At 43.7% G+C, this 20,361-nt stretch overlaps 1 protein-coding gene across 1 annotated transcript in view; it reads right to left on the bottom strand.

Annotated features, from left to right (window-relative positions):
* USPL1 (ubiquitin specific peptidase like 1) overlaps positions 1-19,798 on the bottom strand; it is a 70,952-nt gene extending 51,154 nt beyond the window's left edge. The window contains exons 1-2 of the mRNA XM_073613363.1: positions 19,660-19,798; positions 2,508-2,679 (exon numbers count right to left, since the gene is read on the bottom strand). Coding sequence (XP_073469464.1) covers positions 2,508-2,603 — 96 coding nt within the window. The 5' untranslated portion in view covers positions 2,604-2,679; positions 19,660-19,798. The remainder of the gene's footprint in view (positions 1-2,507; positions 2,680-19,659) is intronic.
* Positions 19,799-20,361: the final 563 nt, after the last annotated feature.

Below are 20,361 nucleotides of genomic sequence, written 5' to 3' on the forward strand. Positions count from 1 at the left end.
TACATTACCATGTACAGTACTATGAATAGCAAGCAAATGCCCTCCACATTAGTGAGCATGAAAAAAAAATGACTAACTTTGAGTAACTATTTCATTCTCCAAGGCATATATATATATATATATATATATATATATATATATATACACACACACATACACACACACATACATTATATATATTATATATATATATATTTATTTATTTATTTATTTATTTTAAGCCCATAGTTCTCCTTTAATTTTAAAGCCATACAGCTCAATTTAAGCAGAGGAGGGTGAATACCTTGTTAAACTCATTAAGTTGTCTGCTCCAAGTAAAACAATTTACACCAGATTTGGGAATTTTATAGGAGTTAGCACTGTGGAAAACCTTCAGTTAGCAGATGCCAGAGTGCCACCTGCTGGCTGTAGATAGCATGAACTATTTATATAGATCTTTTCAAATTAATCTAACTAAAGAGAAAAAACAAAAACTCTATTTCACATTTCTATTTTAGTTCTGAAGATAAAGGAAAGGCACTTTGGGATTCCCTTGCTTGGTGGTGTTGACGTTCACACAATATTTCTATTTGTAATAATTGTATTGCCTACCACCCTTTCAGTACTATACAGAGCTAAACTAGAGCCAAGCTAAACCTGCATCAAAAACATTATAAAGGGCATCAAAAATTGCATAACAAGACTCATGGGGGTTGATTTACAAAAACTGGAGAGTGCAAATCTGGCGCAGCTGTGCATGGCAAGCCAATCAACTTCTAACTTCAGCTTGTTCAATTAAAATGGAACACCCAAAAGGGGAAGCTCCGCTTATTTGCCTCCTCTCCTGGCTCAACATTTGGCACCTTTCGGGGTGTTTGGAGCGGGTACCTGGTTTTGGCAGGTACCCACTCCCACTTTTGGATGACTTAGTGACGGCAAACTCATTGAGAAGTTCGGGCCCCCCCCACCTCTTCCTTCGCCCACCACAGGGCCATTTACATATTGCAGCAAGCTTCGAGTATGTGCAGTAGGAAACTGGCTGTGAATTCGCAAGGCTTCACTGCCGGTTTCCCGAGATGGCGGCGGCAGGAGCACCGATTGAAAAATCGGCTCGGGCGAAGACAATGCTGGATTCATGGACAGGTAAGTGTCCTGATATTAAAAGTCAGCAGCTACTGTATTTGTAGCTGCTGACTTAATTGTTTCTGAAGGAGCCTGGAGCTCCTCTTAACTTCCCTGGCGGTATGATTATTTCGGATTTTAGGTGCTGAAAGCGGTACCATTATTTTGCATGGAAATTTGACGTTTTATATTGTAGGTCTGTAATTCTTAGTAATAACACACTTAAATCTGTCCAAACAAGAGTCTAGTAGATATCCCGGGTATGATAAAGTTTGAAACACAAAAACATAAAATTATAATATAATAAATAAAAATAAATAATTAAAAAAAAAAAAAAATATATAATAATAATAATATAAATTTCCCCACGATTCACTATCGCTCAATTCTGCAAGTGTTCTAATTTACTATCGCTGTTTTCTAGCTGGTCTAAAGCCACTTTTGATGTAAAGGGACACTTTTTGGTTGCTATGGACAATCTCCAGTTTCCAGGCAGAAAGAACAGTATATATAATATAAAACTGCATGCAGGGCATTGGACAAAGCACTGGGGACAAAAGGGATGAGAAATAATTTCACACAGTACTGTAATCTGTAAGATTACAGTACTGTATGGGTTATGATTTTACAATTTTTTTAATTTGCCGCCAGGCTCCGCCCCCGTGCGTCGCGACGCTTGCAGGGAACGGAGCCTGGCACGGAGAGGCTTCGGAGGAGGACAGAGCCCACGGACACTGCAGGTGACATCGCAGGATCCCGGGGACAAGGTAAGTAAAGCCACACCAGGATCCTGCATTTTAACCCCGAGCCACACTCGGGAAAACCGCCAGGGAGGCTACAGTTTTGACAAAAAAAAAAAAAAAAATGGAAGGCGATTGGTTTCTATGCAAAGCTGCACCAGAATTTGCACTCATCAGTTTTAGTAAATCAACCCCCATGGGATCTAATATTTGGCAGGAAAAAGAACCCCCTTTTTAAGCACTGCTCTCCAGCCTTCCTGTAGAAAATGGATTAGGGTTTGACTCACAGGTACAGATTAAAGCCAGTTTTTGCTTTAGATAAAACAGACAGAAAAGTATCAAACCTGGAGGGAGAAAAAAAAAAGGATACATATTTTTTTCAAGGAGACTTTAAAATTGTTTACAGATTACTTGAAGGGTATTCAATAATTGGAGATTTACCAATGAATTCCCCTTTTTTTTTTTTTTTTTTTAATAAAGCAGGTTTATAGGAAGCACAAAAAACACAAATAGAAGAGAAAACCTTAGCAATATAGAATGTATCTTTGTACATTCCAATCTTTCGCCTTTTTCTTTTTTTTTTAAAGATTTCCGTGGAAAACAGAACAAAAAAAAAAAAGGAGGATATATGCGCAGATGTAAAAATATAAAAGAAGTTTCACTGACTTTTCCCGTGCACCCCACCATCTGAAGTGAAGGCTTAGTTAAAAATGACCCTTGTCCAACCAATGATACCGTAGATCCAGGAGTCTCTGAAGCCATTGTGGTGACCCATTGGCTTATTTTGTGTTATATGACTTGTAACCTGCCAGCACCGGTAAGGACATGTCAAAGTACTCTGAAAAACAAGTGAGTAGGAAAAAAGTTATTTATCAGGCTTCAAATTGAAATATGGTTGATCCACCCACCCACCCACCCACCCACCCACCCACACACACACACACACACACACACACACACACACACACACACACACACACACACACACACACACACACACACACACACACACACACAAACCCCCATTGTATAGTAACAGGTAAACAGTAAAATGATCACCTTGTAAAACAACCCATTCAGTTTAAAATAGGAATGAAAGGCAAAATATTGTGTATAGATAAAAACAAAAAAAAAAAAAAAAAAAAAAAAAAACCACACACCACAAAACACACGTTATAAATACCTTGGTGTGGTGTGGTGTGTGTGTTCACATTCCCTGTTCTCTGCTACTTAAGAGCTGGTGAAGCAACAGTATACTGATCTTCCCAGTGAAAGGCTGTGCAGGAGGGCGCATCAGGACAAGTCTGATCGTTGGAGGAGAGCACACCAGCATAGCTAGAGAACTGACCATGGTGTGCTCTCCTACCTAGTGTGGTCAGTTTTTAATAGATAAGCAGAGGGACTAACAGGAACACCAGGGATTTCACAGAAAGGAAGCAATACAAAGAGAACAGGATACGATACTTTCTCATACAAGTACACGGTACAGCAGACATCAGAAATATGAAATGTTCGGTTTACATACTCTTTAAAGTATAACGAAAAGGCAAAACCTTTTATTTTTTAGTTTTGGATAGAGCGGAGAGGGATTAGGACACCTCTTAGGGTGAATCTCTCTAATGGGGGCACAGACAGAAAAAAAACCTATCAAATTTACCATTACCGTTGAAAGTGAAAGTAAAAGAAAAATTAAAAATTTTGGGTTGTCCTCAGAAAAGTAATAGAGGGGGAAACTTCTAATGGTGACCCTAGTTCTGGTGACCCAGGGGGGCTCAAGGTATCCCCTTAATTTGCAGGGATTTCCTCTCACTTTCTGTTTTGGCTTTGGGACAGAAGAGAAGGTAAATGTCCACAATGGGACACTGAAAAAAAAAAAAAAAAAAGGCATTATAACCCTCCCTTACTCCATCCAAAATGAAAAAAAAAAAGGTTTTGCCTATTCTACTTTCAAGCAGCCCTTCTCAACCTTTTAACATTGAGGAACCCTTCAAATAGCTTTCCGGTTTTGGGGAACCCCTGCTAGAATTACTATAGCTAGAGTTTATGGTACATAGCATGACTGCTCATTGCTCAAGGAACCCCTAGCATCCTTGGAAGGAACCCTGGTTGAGAAAGGTTGGCTTAAAGTAATGTAGGAAGAGAGTCAGTATGACAGTCAGGCATCCAGCATTTTCAGAAGCAATGGCAATTGAAATACGTCCGTAACAGTTTTCTTTCAGATTGAGGACCAAAACACACCTTTTTCTGTTGCTGCAATGTACATTAAGGCTCCATTCACACCAGGAGCTGCGACTAAGCGCACTTGCTTTTTTGAGCAGCCCATTAGTGTCAATGAGCTGGTGCCTGGGTCATTTTAAAAATTGTACAGCACCAATACGCATGGTACTCAGCATTAGCAAGATTTGTGGGGGGGGGGGGGTGCCCCTTACTGCAAAAAAAAAAAAAAAACAATAAAATGCTAATTGCTCCTAAAACGCTACTACAAAAAGCTATTGCCAGCATTTTTTATCCAGTAATTTTTCCAGCATTTTTTTTTAGCTTAAAAAAAAAAAAACAAAAAAAAAAAAAAAACGCCAGTGTGCATGGAGCCTCACAGTTTCTGGCCCCAGGGCTCGTTCACACCAGGGAGCCATGCTGAACACATGTATTATGGCAGTCACATTTCCGATGTGTCGCTCCTGAAGCATCATACTGTTTACTTTTTTTTTTTTTTTTTTTTTTTACACGGAACGTAAAATGAATGACATTTCTACTAACTGAAGGGGCTTTGCAATGGTTTGCATCACAACCCGCTGAGCTAAAAAGGAAAAAAAATAAAAAATTTGCAGCGCACACCACAGCGACACTGATGTGAGCTGATGCCACTGGAAACAAGGCATTAGGGCTGTACTGGAAATAGCGGACAGCATTGCACCAACACATCTAGTGTAAACTCCCTTTACTTTGTTCTTCATTAGCTTAACTGAAGACTAAAGCTAATTATATGTACGGTAAATAAAAAAATTAATCTGCAGTTTGGCTTTAGAATTTCAGGTATACTTGTAAATCCTACATAAATGACCTACAACATAACCTCTGTGCATTGTTGGTATTACAAGTGTTTTCATCTAAGGCCGCCACAACGCTATTTGATGAAATGAATTATGAATAAGACAAAACAAGCACGGGCTGTCCATGCATGTACTCCTCTTTCCATTCTGAGCTAGTAACATTACACCGATTCTGCAGAAATACGTTTGGCCAGCTTGGTCTAATAATATGTTTCAGGTTCAGGAAGACAGCTGCAATAAGCACAGATGATACTCAAGTGTTGAGTTCAACAATTTACTACACTGAAGATTAGGATGACAGCTGGGACTCACGGCCTACCCAATGTACATTTCATTGACATACCTGTACCTACATTTATTTTCCACCAAAAAAGGGCAACAGACTCCTTTCCTAGAACTTCACCCTTCATTATCCTCACCACCAAATACTTACAGAATTGTAAGGCACTGGGCCAGACACAGTAGTAGCAGAACCGGGGAAATGGCCTGCCCATGTTGCACAAATCATAGTCACATGACTAGAGAGGCTACAATGGTGTTGAGCTCCTGTTAGGACAATTAGAAAGATGTCACATATAGGTGGAAGTCAGATAACTCATTGTTTGAATATAGAGAGAGATTAATGTAATATGGACGATCATCCTTCAAAGCGAACATGTGATAACAGAAACACGAGAACTGCCATCACCAAATGATTGTTAGATGTTCAGAAACAGGTCAGCCTTCTTTTGATCCTCGTTTCATCTATGAAGTTGCTGAGCCAGAATTAAGCCAGCCATAGAGGATACAACCCGTGGTTGCAGGAACGAAAACCACTTGATTCCCCCATCAACTCCGTCAGTGCTGATGGTGGAATCCCCCCCCCCACGGAGCCATTGTTTTCTACAGTCACTGGGAGCTGTCCCCACCAGGAGAACGCAGTGATCATTACTAGCAGCCATAGCCACTGGCAATAATCGCATCATAAAAAAATTACATGCTGGCTGTACAATCAGCCTGCCCATACTTGGTAAAAATTCGGCCGGTCATTGCTAAACCGGCTGAGATTCTTACAGTTTATGGCTGGCTTTAGTACGCAAAATTTCTCCTTAACCCAAGCCCCTAGGTACTCATGCCAGAACTATAGACCTAATACTGAAATAAAAAACACCCTCCACTCCTATATTTCTATACTCTACACTCACAGGTAGGGTAAATAAAAAAAAAAAAAAACTTTTTTTTTTTTTTTTAAATTTAACCCGTTCCCGACCGGCCGCCGCAGTTATACTCTGGCAGGTTGGCTCCCCTGGGCAAGCCGCTGTAAATTTACGTCGGCCCTTTAAGCCCGCGTGTGCCCGAAGCCGATGCGAGTGCCCGGCAGGCACGATGACCGCCGGGCTATCGCTGGTGACAGAGCGAGAACCGGAATCTGTTTATGTAAACCTCCCCTAGTCAGTCCCATCCCCCTACAGTTAGAACACACCTAGGGAACACAGTTAACCCCTTGATCGCCCCCTAGTGTTAACCCCCTTCCCTGCTAATGACATTTATACAGTAATCAGTGCATCTTTATAGCACTGATTGCTGTAAAATTGTCAATGGTCTCAAAAATGTTTCAAAAGTATCCAATTTGTCCGTCGCAATCCCGATAAAAAATGCAGATCACCGCCATTACTAGTAAAAAAATAAAAAGCCATAAATCTATCCCCTATTTTGCAGACGCTATAACTTTTGCCCAAACCAATCAATATACCCTTATTGCGCTTTTTTTTTTAACCAAAAATATGTAGAAGAATACATATCGGCCTAAACCGAGGGAAAAAAAAACACTTTTTTTTAACATTTTGGATATTTATTATAGCAAAAAGTAAAATATTGTGTTTTTTTCAAAATTGTTGCTCTTTTTTTGTTTATAGCACAAAAAATAAAAACCGCAAAGATGGTCAAATACCACCAAAAGTAAGCTCTATTTGTGGGGGGGACGTCCATTTTGTTTGGGTACAGCGTCACACGACCGCGCAATTGTCAGTTAATCAACGCAGTGCTGTATCGCAAAAAATGGCCTGGTCATTGAGCAGCCAAATCTTCCAGGGCTTAAGTGGTTAAATCGGATGTTTTTTATTTTTATCAAATTGATTTTAATAAAATTCTTTTGGAGTAAAAATCCATCTAAAGATAATTTTCTATTTAAGATACATTAATAATTTAGTTTATTCAGCATGAAATGGAGCTTAGTTATGTAGCATGAGGCTGCATATTTTGCAATATTCACATTTTTGGTAAACTCATTTAACGAATCCAAGCTCTGCAAGCTGAGAAAACATGCACTGCATTGATGCATTCACACAATGGGGTTGATTTACTAAGACTGGAGAGTGCAAAATCTAGTGCAGCTGTGCATGGTAGCCAGATTCTAACCTCAGCTTGTTTAATAAAGCCTGGAAGCTGAAAAAAAAAAAAAAAAAAAAAAAACACACATTCTGGTTATTAATGTTTATAGATTTTATTTTTTCAGCTGCAGCCAAACTAATTTTAGTAGAAATTCTTTATAACTAAACCAGTGAAATCCTGGGCTAGTCCCATGCTCCCATGGTGAAGGAGAAGCAGTCATCAATGGGCATCTGTAGTAATCTCCACCACTGAATGGTTAGAACAAACTTACAGAGCAGATGTGTCAGGCTCTAGGGCCATCCAATTACACAGGAGCCCAGTGCTGATAAGAGACACCCAATAAACCTGTAATGTAATAAATATGCCATCAGGATTCCATTCAAGAATTGAAATACTTTGTTATCCAACAGTTACCTTTCCTCCTCCAGCATCCCAGAGAGTACATCAGTTATCAGTCCTGATCCCATGCAGGAGACGATACACTTTCATGGGGGGGGGGGGGGACGACTGACAGCCTCACACTGTGCTGACATTTCGGCTGTGACAAGGAGAGAATACAACAAAAGCAGCCATTCCAGAGGGGCACAGCAGCACTATTTCAATAGCTTAGATATTCAGATAAAATGCCTATTCCTGACATATTTGAAATCCAACTCTAGCCCAGACCTTTTATTAGGTGTTGGGTATGACTGAGGGTTAAAAATCAGGTATAAAGAAAATCCGCCCACTCATACACCCAAAAACGCTGCGCTGATGGAAAATAAAACCTGAATCTAAGCTGCTGCTTAAATAACAACCATAAATGAAAAATTTGATTCACCACAATCTCGCCCCAAGTGAACTCAAATTAGCAGCGCTAAAGTGAATCCTAATCAAGAAGTGACATATAGTAAAGAGTGATGAAACAAAACAATCAAACAATGATATAATCATATCATCACTCCTCCCTATTATTGTGCATCAAATAATATGATCAAAAAATTCACAAATAAAGTGCGCAAAACCAATTATGTGAATAACATATCTGTGCACGTAAAAAATTAAATATATAATTCAAAATATATATAAAATATGTGTAAACCAATGTGAATCAGTCCACAAATATAAAAAAGTGTCCACAAAAAGTCCAAATATAATATTGTTCCGTGACGTGATACAGTGCAGGTCTTCAGTTAAAATAATTCTTCCACCGCACCTCTGTGACTGTGAATCCACTCCCCTTAGGTAAATAAACTCACCAGCTCCTTTTGCCCACACTCTCGTGTCAGGGCCATCAAGCTTTTATCCCACACAGCAAGGGGAAATGAATGATCTCCAATGGTACACCTTTACATATTCAGAGTGTGGTGCCAAAGAGCTCTCTCCACATGAAAAAAAAAAAAAAAAAAAATCCAATAGTGCAATAGCGTAATAATATTTATTAAAATAACACACTCCTCCACCATTAAACTCACATCTTTAAAATTCACTGCAAGCCCAAAAATAACACAGCACCGCAAGCTGTCACAGCATAAACTCCAATCCGTAAAACCAGTGTATGGTGGTCGCGGCGGACCCAGGTACTGCGCTCTCAAAATACCCGTCTCACCCGATCCCTGGTGTTGAAAGGACCCACTTCCGCACTTCCTCGTATGGCGCTCCCCGTCACAGCGTCCTACGTCACAAGCGTTCGATTGCCGTGTAGCCACGCCCTGACATGTTTCGTCATAAAGACTTAATCATGGGATGGCATGGGTTGGAAGCTCATTACTCAGGTTGTTGCCTTTCACTGCCTGTCATGATAGGAAATTCACCTCTCCCAACAGGGACACAAGAAAACACATTTTAGTAAAGTGCAGAAGGGTTAGAACATGTGACAATGTTCTTGTGGAACGTGCCTTTTGATCCCAGTGACAATTGCATCCCTCATTTTTTTGAAAGGTCTCACTGGGTTAGAAAAGGATAGACGATCTCCCAATTGGGGGTCACTGAAAAACTAAGCCCAACACCATCACAAGAAGTAAAAGAAAAATGATCTGCTTTTTCGCATACCCTCCACTTTTTTTTGGAGGGGGGGCAGGTACCTGATTTAGACATTCCCCCTCCCCCCCTCCACCTTTTGGGACACACACAGGTCCCAGAAGACGGCGGGACCATTCAGAAAGCCCAGCGTGACTGAGGCATGCACAGTAGGAAATAGGCTGTGAAGCCACAAGGCTTCACTTCGAGCCGGTTCACACAGGGGCGACTTGTACCTAGCCGCCTGACAAGTCGCCTCCCGTTCTGTACTACGGAACCGTTCTAATAGGAGCGACACAAGTCGCTCCGACTTAGAAAAAGGTTCCTGTAGCATTTCTGGGGCGACTTCAGGCGACTTGCATAGACTTCTATACAGAAGTCGTTTTGCAAGTCGCCATGGAAGTCGTGTGCCTCGGTGAGGCGACCTGCAAGTCGTGCCGCCCCTGTGTGAACCGGGGCTTCCTGTTTCCCTTACTACAGATGCCAGCACCTGCACCTGAAGCCAATTGACGAATCGGCTAGAGGTGCTGACATCGCAGGATCCCTGGACAGGGAAGTGCCCTTATATTAAAAAAGTCAGCAGCTACAATATTTGTAACTGTTGAATTTTCATTTTTACATTACCTGTAGGTAATGTAAATATCTCCTAAACTTGCACCGTTTAGTAGATATTTACTATATACGCTGCTGCCAACATCATCGGCGCATGACTGAAGGAACGGCCCACTCATGCAGTTTCTTCAGGGCCCGTGCCGTGCGAGTGACGTAATCATGGCTCCAGCCAATCACAGCGCCAGAGCCCACGAACCCGGAAGTCACTCTGGGAAACACGTCGGCCGTGTGAGCGGTGTGTCGGCGCCGATCCAGGGTATTGTTCTAAGGCAAGTATTTCATAATGAGCTAGTATGCAATGCATGCGGGTAAGGATACCCGGCAGGGAGGAGGAGGAGGGAGCCCTGCAGTGATATCATGGGCCACGGCCCGGACTCCCGAAGTGGGAACAGGATATTTGTCAGGTATACTGTCGCGCCCCCCCCCCCTCCTCCCAAAAGGTGCCAATTATGGCACCGGAGGGGGAGAGGAGACAAATGACAATGGTTGTAACAGAGGTGGTAATGATATTATAGTTCTCTTTCAAAATGGTGTGTGTGTGTATGCAAGTTTGAATGTATTTCAGTGTCTCTTTAAAGTGACCCCATCAGAGCTTCAAAAATTTAGAATGGCAAGTCCCTGTAAGTGAAAAGGTTCACGTGTCACACTTACATTTCTGGCAGCCTGTCTCTTCTCCCTACCCTCTCACTCTTCAGCCAATAAGTGTGAACATCATTTGACATTTTCTGGAGTGTCCCTTGCCCCCCCTACCACATGCTGTGGTTCCATCCCCCAACCCCTACATTACTAGGAGGACACAGCGGTGATATAGGCATTGGAAGGAGGAACAGCGATGTGCAGCAGGGACACAGACATCCAAAACAATGGATGTCTGTGCCTCAGACATAGAAAGGTAAAGACAGAGGCTGGTGAGTGGAAACAGAAGGGAGGTAGGAGATATGGAGTATACTTCATCTTCTGTTGCAGGGATCCCCTATTCGAACCTGATTGGGTAACTTTAAACTTGAACTACTGAATAAGCAAATATTGTGCTATGCACAGCGATAGATGTTGCTGTTCTTTTACAAAGAGAACTGTGTTTGTAAAGGCATTTTGTGCACAAAGAAGTGGATTTACACTTTATGTCTACTAAAGAATATATTTAAGTGAACTTTGTGTGTTCGGCTTCAAAGGCATAGTACATATCTGATAAAAAACAAATAAATGCACTATCACATTGGATGCTTTGGCCATCTCTCCTAGACGTCTTTCCTTCTGACAGCAGTGTTTTTCCAGAAAAACGCTTGTAAATGCAATGTTTAGGCACATCAAGCACTTGGGTACTAAGCCTAGTACACACGGGCTGATTGTCAGGCGAGATCGGCCAGTTCAATAAACGTCTGACATTCGGCCTGTGTGTAAGGCAGATGCTGGAAAACCAGTAGCTGACTGGCTCCTGATCAGCGCTCTCAGCCGATGGCTGAGAGTCCTGACCGGAGTGTTCTGGCGGGGGGGCGCCCCCCTATCAGAACACAAAAGAACAGCAGGGGGAATAGCGCTGTACTAACGCTGGATCGAAAAACCTAGCGGTGTGTACCAGGTTTTAATTTGTTTCATTGGCAAGAATAAGTTTATTCTGGCCATTAAAATGTATTAATGTTCAAACACTAAACATGGCTAGTGTTAACGCACATTTAGGAGCATCAAGTGTTTTTAGGGTGCTGGCAGCAGGTTTTTTTCCGCCTCTAAACACCTATGTGTGCATGGAATAAGCTAACATGCAGGGGCATCTAGCAGCAGAACAAATAAAACCGCTAGACACCCCCAAGAGTTGTGTTACAAACGTCAATTGTGCATGCGGCTTTAACGGCTGTGTGCCCCCATTAGGAAAATGCACTCTCTCCATTTGTCCTGTTTATTGTGATCATTGAAAGTAAAAAAAAAAATCTAAAGTTTTGGGTTGTCCCCAGAACAGTAATAGAGGAGAAATCTTCCAATTGGGACACTAGTTCTGATGACAACCAGGCTTTCCCTCACTTTGGGGGGGATTTTCTCTCACTTCCTGTTATAACTATGGGACAGGATCTGAAGATAGATCTCCTCAATAGGACACAGACTGCATGAAAAAAAAAAACCTGACAGAACTTATAAGCCATACTTACTCTATTTAAAATGAGACAAGGTTTTGCCTTTAGTTTTCTACTTTAACAAAGAAAATTGAGTACTGTCCATGATACTTTTTTTATTTGCACTAACATACAATTTTTCAGGACAAGCTTTCGGGGCAAGTCCCCTTCTTCAAGGTCCGAGCAGTACTCCGGCTACAATCAAATCAAGTACTTTAACAAAAAAATATTTGGCTCTGCAGATGGATGGATGCTCGCCCTGTGGTGCGGCTGCAGGGTGGGGAATGCCTCGACCACGTATGATTGGCGGTACACAGTGCAGCTTCCTTGCAGGACAGCTCAGGCACATTTGTACTAGGATCGAAACATGCCTGAGCTCATCCCTAATTACAACCAGGACCAGTAAATTATGGGTGCAATCCTTTGGCTCCTGATGAGTATTTCTCCAACTGCTGGATCAGGAGGAAGTATTAGTGGACTTGGACTACAAGCAGGCTCGGTTCACACTGGGGCGACTTGGGATCCGACTTGTACGTCCTCAAGTCGCTCCAGAAATAGTTTCAATGGGAGTTAACGCTAGCGTCTTAATAGACACTACTGAAGTCGCTCCGACTTCAGAGCGTACTCCCTGTACTACTTTGATCCGACTTTGATCCGACTTCAGCCTATTGACTATCATTGAAGTCGGATCGCCGTCTCGCATGATCCGACTTCGGCATGCGACTTGTGCTCAAATGATCTTGAGGGGAACTCCGCGCCAAATTTTAAATAAAAATCCGGCATGGGTTCCCCCTCCAGGGGCATACCAGGCCCTTGGGTCTGGTATGGACCTTGAGGAGAACCCCCTACGCCGAAAAAACGGCGTGGGGGGTCCCCCCCAATCCATACCAGACCCTTATCCGAGCACGCAGCCCGGCCGGACAGGAATGGGGGTGGGGACGAGCGAGCGCCCCCCCCCCCCCCCCTCCTGAACCGTACCAGGCCGCATGCCCTCAACATGGGGGGTTTGGTGCCTTGGGGGAGGGGGGCGCGCTGCGGCCCCCCCCACCCCAAAGCACCTTGTCCCCATGTTGATGAGGACAAGGGCCTCTTCCCGACAACCCTGGCCGTTGGTTGTCGGGGTCTGCGGGCGGGGGGCTTATCGGAATCTGGGAGCCCCCTTTAATAAGGGGGCCCCCAGATCCCGGCCCCCCACCCTATGTGAATAGGTATGGGGTACATGGTACCCCTACCCATTCACCTAGGGAAAAAAGCGTCAATAAAAAACACAGTACACAGGTATTTAAAATAATTTATTAGGCAGCTCCGGGATCTTCTTCCGACTCCGGGGGTCTCTCCGGCGTCTTCTCCCGGTGTCCGCATCTTCTGCCGGCTCCACCGCTATCTTCTGGCGCTCTTTTGCCAGCGGTGGTCCGGACCTCTGGATCATCTTCTTCCCTCTTCTCTTCCAGAGATGTTGACACGACGCTCTCCCCAGCCAGAATGGTTTCTGTGCGCTCTGCAAGGGACTTATATAGGCGGTGACCCCGCCCCCTTATGCCGTCACAGTCCCTGGGCATGCTGGGTCTGTGACGTTTTAGGAGGCGTGGTCACCGGGTGATGACCACGCCCCCTTATGACGGCACAGCCCCAGCATGCCCTGGGACAGTGACCTCATAAGGGGGCGGGGTCACCGCCTATATAAGTCCGTTGCGGAGCGTTCAGAGACCATTCCAGCTGGAGAGAGCGTCGTGTCAACATCTCTGGAAGAAAAGAAGAAGGCAGAAGTCCGGACCACCGCTAGCAATTGAGCTGCAGAAGATAGCGGAGGAGCCGGCAGAAGATGCGGACACCGGGAGGAGACGGCGGAGAGACCCCCGAAGTCGGAAGAGGACCCCCGAAGTCGGAAGAAGATCCCGGAGCTGCCTAATAAATTATTTTAAAAAACCTGTGTACTGTTTGTTTTATTGACGCTTTTTTCCCCTAGGTGAATGGGTAGGGGTACCATGTACCCCATACTCATTCACATAGGGTGGGGGGCCGGGATCTGGGGGCCCCCTTATTAAAGGGGGCTCCCAGATTCCGATAAGCCCCCCGCCCGCAGACCCCGACAACCAACGGCCAGGGTTGTCGGGAAGAGGCCCTTGTCCTCATCAACATGGGGACAAGGTGCTTTGGGGTGGGGGGGCCGCAGCGCGCCCCCCTCCCCCAAGGCACCAACCCCCCCATGTTGAGGGCATGCGGCCTGGTACGGTTCAGGAGGGGGGGGGCGCTCGCTCGTCCCCACCCCCATTCCTGTCCGGCCGGGCTGCGTGCTCGGATAAGGGTCTGGTATGGATTGGGGGGACCCCCCACGCCGTCCTTTCGGCGTACGGGGGTTCCCCTCAAGATCCATACCGGACCCAAGGGCCTGGTATGCCCCTGGGGGGGGGGAACCCATGCCGGATTTTTATTTAAAATTTGGCGCGGAGTTCCCCCTAAAGATTCATACCAAACACAGTGGCGGGGATCCAAGTCGGATCCCCGTTCATTGAAAGTCGGATCCACAAGTCGTGTTGAAGTCGGGTTGAAGTCGCGTTGCAAAGTCGCGTTGAAGTCGTGTTGCCCCTGTGTGAATCGAGCCGCAGGGTGATGTCACTGCACCCACATGCTCCATTGAGAACCAGGAGCCCCTCTGCGGCAGTGGCTGTAGTCTGTCCATTGACAGGTGGCTGTGAATGAAGAACCACACACAGCTGTGCCAAAATTCAAAAAAACGACAGGATGCTGCCAGGAGAAGCACCCCTGCATTCAGTGACGGAGGGAGCTGCAGACTGTGCTCAGGTTTCATGTTAAACCCAAAGGCTGCATTCACATCTTCGCATTTTGGGAATGCATGCAGAAACTTGCATTTCCAGAAATGTGCATCGCGCTGCCATTATTTCTTAATGGCACCCCAAATGCAGGTAGCAGCTGCGCAAATATGTGCCAAAAAAGGTGCAGGAGCTACTGGGGCGTTTGTTGCATGTAGGGCTGCCCATTCAAGTGAACAGCCTACCCTACACTGTAACGTGACAAACCCAACAAAAAAAAAAAAAAACGACATTAAAAAAGGTGTGAATGGGGCATTAGAGCCTGGCCTGCTGTTCGTAAAGCATGTGTTTCTGTACCCATTTCCTGCACCACATGGGAACGCAACACCCTATTTAGATGCATATGGGTGCCATTCACACCAGAAACTGAGTGTTTTTGCATGTGTAGTGACATGTATTTGACCTATTGTTTTTTTTACACGCATTTGCGATGCATTTTTGATAAGCTTGCAGTCTCTTTAAAGAGAAACTATACTCCCCTATCCTTTCCAGCCATGATGAAAGCTGCCATCTTGGTCCCCGTTTGGTCTTCAATGGTCATGGTGCTGCACATGTGGTCAGTTATAACACCAGCCATTTGATGGTTTGACAGTTTGGTTGAGAGCACATCCAATGTCACAGTTGGCAATCCCAGCATGCCAGGAATGTAACTGTTTTTGAAACCGTTAAAGTGGAACTTTAGTCAGAAAATGAAGTCGTGCTAGATCACTTTAGGGCGACCCCTTTTGCATGTATAGCTATGTAAAACATTAAAAAAAAACAGTAATACACTGTCTCACCCTGCTCTGCACATGCTCAGTTAAAGTGGTTGTAAACCCTTACAGACCACTTTGACCTACAGGTAAGCCTAGATTAAGGTTTACCTGTAGGCCCAAGAAATAGCTCCTAAACCTACACAGTTTAGGAGATATTTGCAAAAAGAGAGGCAGCGCTGTCTACGGCGCATGCGCCGTAGACAGAGGCGCACAGGCGCACTGAGCATGCCGCTAACGGCATTATGCCGTTAGTGGCGGCTCCCTTGCGCATGCGTGGGAGTGACGTCATCGCGGCTCCAGCCAATCATAGCGCTTGAGCCACGATATCCGGAAAGAAGATGGACGCTCCGTAGCAGAGGGGACAGCAGTGACATCGCAGGCTCCTGTGTCAGGTAAGTGACACATAATGGGCTACTATGCGATGCATAGTAGCCCATTATGCTTTACCTTTGCAGGGAAACAAAGAGGAAGTAAACCCATCAGATTGTATGGCTGAATTTGCATCACATTCAAACCAAAATCGTGCAGGACCCTTTTTTTGTCCGCACCATAATCAGTTTGTATAGGTGTTCACACCCATGGGATCTGATTCCTGTCCAAATTCACAGTTCACACTGCAATATGCAAATTGATCTGGGGTGTTATTAACTTTGTATTGACACCCACAGCAGTTCACATAGGGCAGTGCATAGGGCCTGCGAGTTGTATGCGGCACTGGAATCGCACTGGTTCCCGCATCGCATATGTGTGAACCAGCACTCACTGTTCAGGGTCTCTGGGCTTCAGCAAAATGGCAGCCTCCAGCAAAAAAACACAAGAGCAACACTGGAGGCAATTTACAGCACACATTCAATTTGGTAGCACAATTATTAATATGGATTGTATGTTCCTTGCTAAAGAACATTTTTATCAAATTATGGATTTAGTTCCGCTTTAGGCTGCATTCACACTTGTGTGACTCAAAAGTCACACGATTTCCAATGTGACTTTGATCCAACTTTACACCCTCTGGACCCAAGTCATGTCAAAGTAGTGCAGCTACCTTTTAAAAATCGCTGTGAAGTTTAGGTCACACCAATCTGAATGGGTGCCACTGTAAAGAATGTGCTGCGACTTGCCATGTCCAAAGTCGCATGACAAGTGTGAATAGAGCCCTAAAGTCACTTCCATCTTCTTTGGACTTTTATGTGCACTGAACTGTGTTGCACTTTTGTGCATTTGCAGTAGAGCTGCACAATTAATCGTTAAAAAAATTGTGATCTCGATTCACCTCCCCTGATGATCTCTCCTGCAGAGGTTTATCTGCTCACTCAGCCCTCAAAAGAAAGCATCCGGCAGTCTGCCAAGTCTTTTAACTTGAAACATTGTAACTAATGCTTCCTTCTTAGATCAAAGGGATAGAACTTCTGTGTAAATAAATAATCCAGGCAGGCTGCCAAGTTTTCAACAACATGTAAATACAGGAAGTTTAACCACTTAAAGTCTAAATCTTTTTCTGACACTTCTTTCTTAAGTTAAAATCAATATTTTTTGCTAGAAAATTACTTGGAACCCCCAAACATTATATATATTTTAGCAGAGATCCTAGGGAATAAAATGGCAATTGCTGTAATATTTTATGTCACACTGTATTTGCCCAGCGGTCTTTCAAATGCAATTTTTGGGGAAAAAATACACTTCAATGAATATAAAAAAAACGAAACAGTAAAGTTAGCCCATTGATTTTGTTTTAATGTGAAAGATGATGTTACGCCGTGAGAATCATGAGAGAATCGTGATCTATATTCTAAGCAAAAAAATCTTGATTCTCATTTTAGCCAGAATCGTGCAACTCTAATTTGCAGTGCAAAAAATAAAAATTGCAGCACGTTGTACTTTTTTTTTTTTACTGTTCTGCACTGCAATAGTGTGCGCTATACTTATAGGAGAATTCCAAAAATTATGCCTGCAGTATTTTTCATTAAAACAAAAAAAAAAAAAAATATGCAAGTGACTATACACGTTATGGCGTGAACTGTCCCTAAATAAGGTCTAAATATACAGCACGGTCAAAAAGTTGGACATCACCTTTAACTACCTAAGGACCACCCACCGCATATATACTGCAGCAGGGCAGCCCTATTGCGTTTAACGACGTACCTGTACGTTGTTTCGTGCACAAAACACGGCACGCTGCACAGCTCCTCACAGGCAGAACGAGGATCTGCCAGTGTAAACAAAGCAGATCCCCGTTCTGACAGGGAAGTTTAGTGAGATTGTCTGTTCCTAGTGATCAGGAGCAGTGATATCTCTCTACTCCCCCCCCCCCCCCCCGATCACCCCCTAGCGTTGACCCCTTCCCTGCTAGTGTCATTTATACAGTGATCGTGAATATTTTTAGCTCTGATTACTGCAAAAAAAAAAAAATATTATATATATATTTTTTTTTTTTTTTTTATTTTATTTTATGTACATGCCATAAATCTTGTCCCCATTTTGTAGACACTATAACTTTTGCGCAAACCAATCAATATACTCTTATTGCGTTTTGTTTACCAAAAATATGTAGAATACACATTGGCCTAAACTGATGAATAAATTTTTTTTTTTTCTTTTGGATATTATAGCAAAAAGTACAAAATATTGTTTTTTGGTTTTTTTTTTTTTTAATTCAAAATGGTCAGGCTTTTTTTTTTTTATAACGCAAAAAATAAAAAATGCAGAGGTGATCAAATATCACCAAAAGAAAGCTCTATTTGTGGGGGAAAAAAAAAATGTCATTTTTGTTTGGGAGCCACATCGCACGACCGTGCAATTGTCAGCTAAAGCGACGCAGTGCCGCATCACAAAAAATGGCCTGGTCATGAAGGGGGCAAATCCTTCCGGTCCTTAACCGGTTCCGGACCGGCGCACGCCGATGTACTTCGGCAGAATGGCCCAGCTGGGCAAATGGGTGTACCCGTACGTCACTTTAAGATTTGCCGCCGTTCCATTGCGTGCGCACCAGCCGGGAGCTCCATGGATCGAGTCCGCGGGGATACCCACAATCGCCTCACGGAGAGGACGAACGGGGAGATGCTAATGTAAACAAGCATCTCCCCGTTCTGCCTAGTGACAGTGTCACTGATCACTGCTCCCTGTGATCGGAGAGAGATCAGTGACGTGTCACACGTAGCCACGCCCCCCCACAGTTAGAATCACTCCCCAGGACATACTTAACCCCTACAGTGCCCCCTAGTGGTTAACTCCTTCACTGCCAGTGTCAGTTACACAGGAATCAGTGCATTTGTATAGCACTGATTGCTGTATAAATGACAATGGTCCCAAAAATGTGTCAAAAATGTCCGATGTGTCCGCCATAATGTCGCAGTCACGATAAAAATTGCCGATCGCCGCCATTACTAGTAAAAAAAAAAAAAAAGAATAATAAAAATGCCATAAAACTATCCCCTATTTTGTAAACTCTATAACTTTTGCGCAAACCAAATAAACGCTTATTGCGATTTTTTTTTTACCAAAAATATGTAGAAAAATAGGTATCGGCCTACAATGAGGAAAAAAAATGTTTTTTAAAATATTTTTTGGGGATATTTATTATAGCAAAAAATAATGCGTTTTTTTCAAAATTGTCTCTATTTTTATGTTTATAGCGCAAAAAATAAAAATTGCAGAGGTGATCAAATACCACCAAAAGAAAGCTCTATTTGTGGGGAAAAGATGTCAATTTTGTTTGGGAGCAACGTCGCACAACCGCGCAATTGTTCGGCGCAGTGCCAAATCGCAAAAAGTGCTCTGGTCAGGAAGGGGGTAAATTCTTCCGGGGCTGAAGTGGTTAATTGGCCACAAGGGGTTTAGGCAATAATCACTGGCACCCTCAGGTGGGATCAGACCCTGGAGGGGTGCCCGAGGACACAATAATGAATGCACTCAGCTGTCATACCATTATATATATATATGACCGGCACACTGAACATTAGTGGGCGCTCAGGTGTGATTATATATCTATATATAGAGGACATATAACATACAAAAGGAGCAGCGCTACAGTCTATGCATGCCGCATAGGTGGGCGGAGTCAGCACCAAATTCCCACACAGCACAAGGTCCTTTCCCCTTACCTCTATGGCAGCTGTCAGAGTCTCCCAGAACTATCCCCCTCGTTCTACGACCACAGCTCACTACCGTACCGGTACCGAACACACGTGAAGCAAAATACGTGATAGAAACGTTCCCACTTCCGGCGGCAGAGAAATACGTACTGCCCCACTTCCGCTCTGTGTGTGCGCGGCTCATATTTGATGCCCCAATTAGACTGAGAGGACTAACCGCCATCTTTGTTTTGGGCACTCGCCCTGTTGTGTTGTGTAATACAGATGAAAAACAGGAAGTGCAGATGCTAGCAATGCTTTCAGCAGTCACGTGTAGGCAGTGCGGCTCTACATGCCTATAGATCAGTTTATCTCTACCTGTTTACCTTAGGCAGAGAGCCTCACATTATAAAACATGGCTTCAGGATTCTCTTCTCTGTTCCTTGTTACACAACATTCTGCTGGATTCAGCTGTGTTATCTAGTAAAGCATTGTGTTTTTAGATGGCGTTTGTCTTGCCTTATAACATAAATGATTATTAAGGGGGTGGCTTCTCATTTTAGAATAGTGGTCGGAGCCATGCAAATGTTTCCTTTATAGTCCTGAGGCCTACTCTGCATCCATAGTCTAACTTTCAGACGATTATTGAGGAATAAATCACATGAGCTGCAGTTTTACCACCAACCCCCACCATTTTAGACGTAATGGCAGCAACCAGGGGTGTACTGTGCT

The sequence above is a fragment of the Aquarana catesbeiana genome, linkage group LG02, assembly GCF_042186555.1.
Source record: "Aquarana catesbeiana isolate 2022-GZ linkage group LG02, ASM4218655v1, whole genome shotgun sequence".
Lineage (NCBI taxonomy): Eukaryota > Metazoa > Chordata > Amphibia > Anura > Ranidae > Aquarana > Aquarana catesbeiana.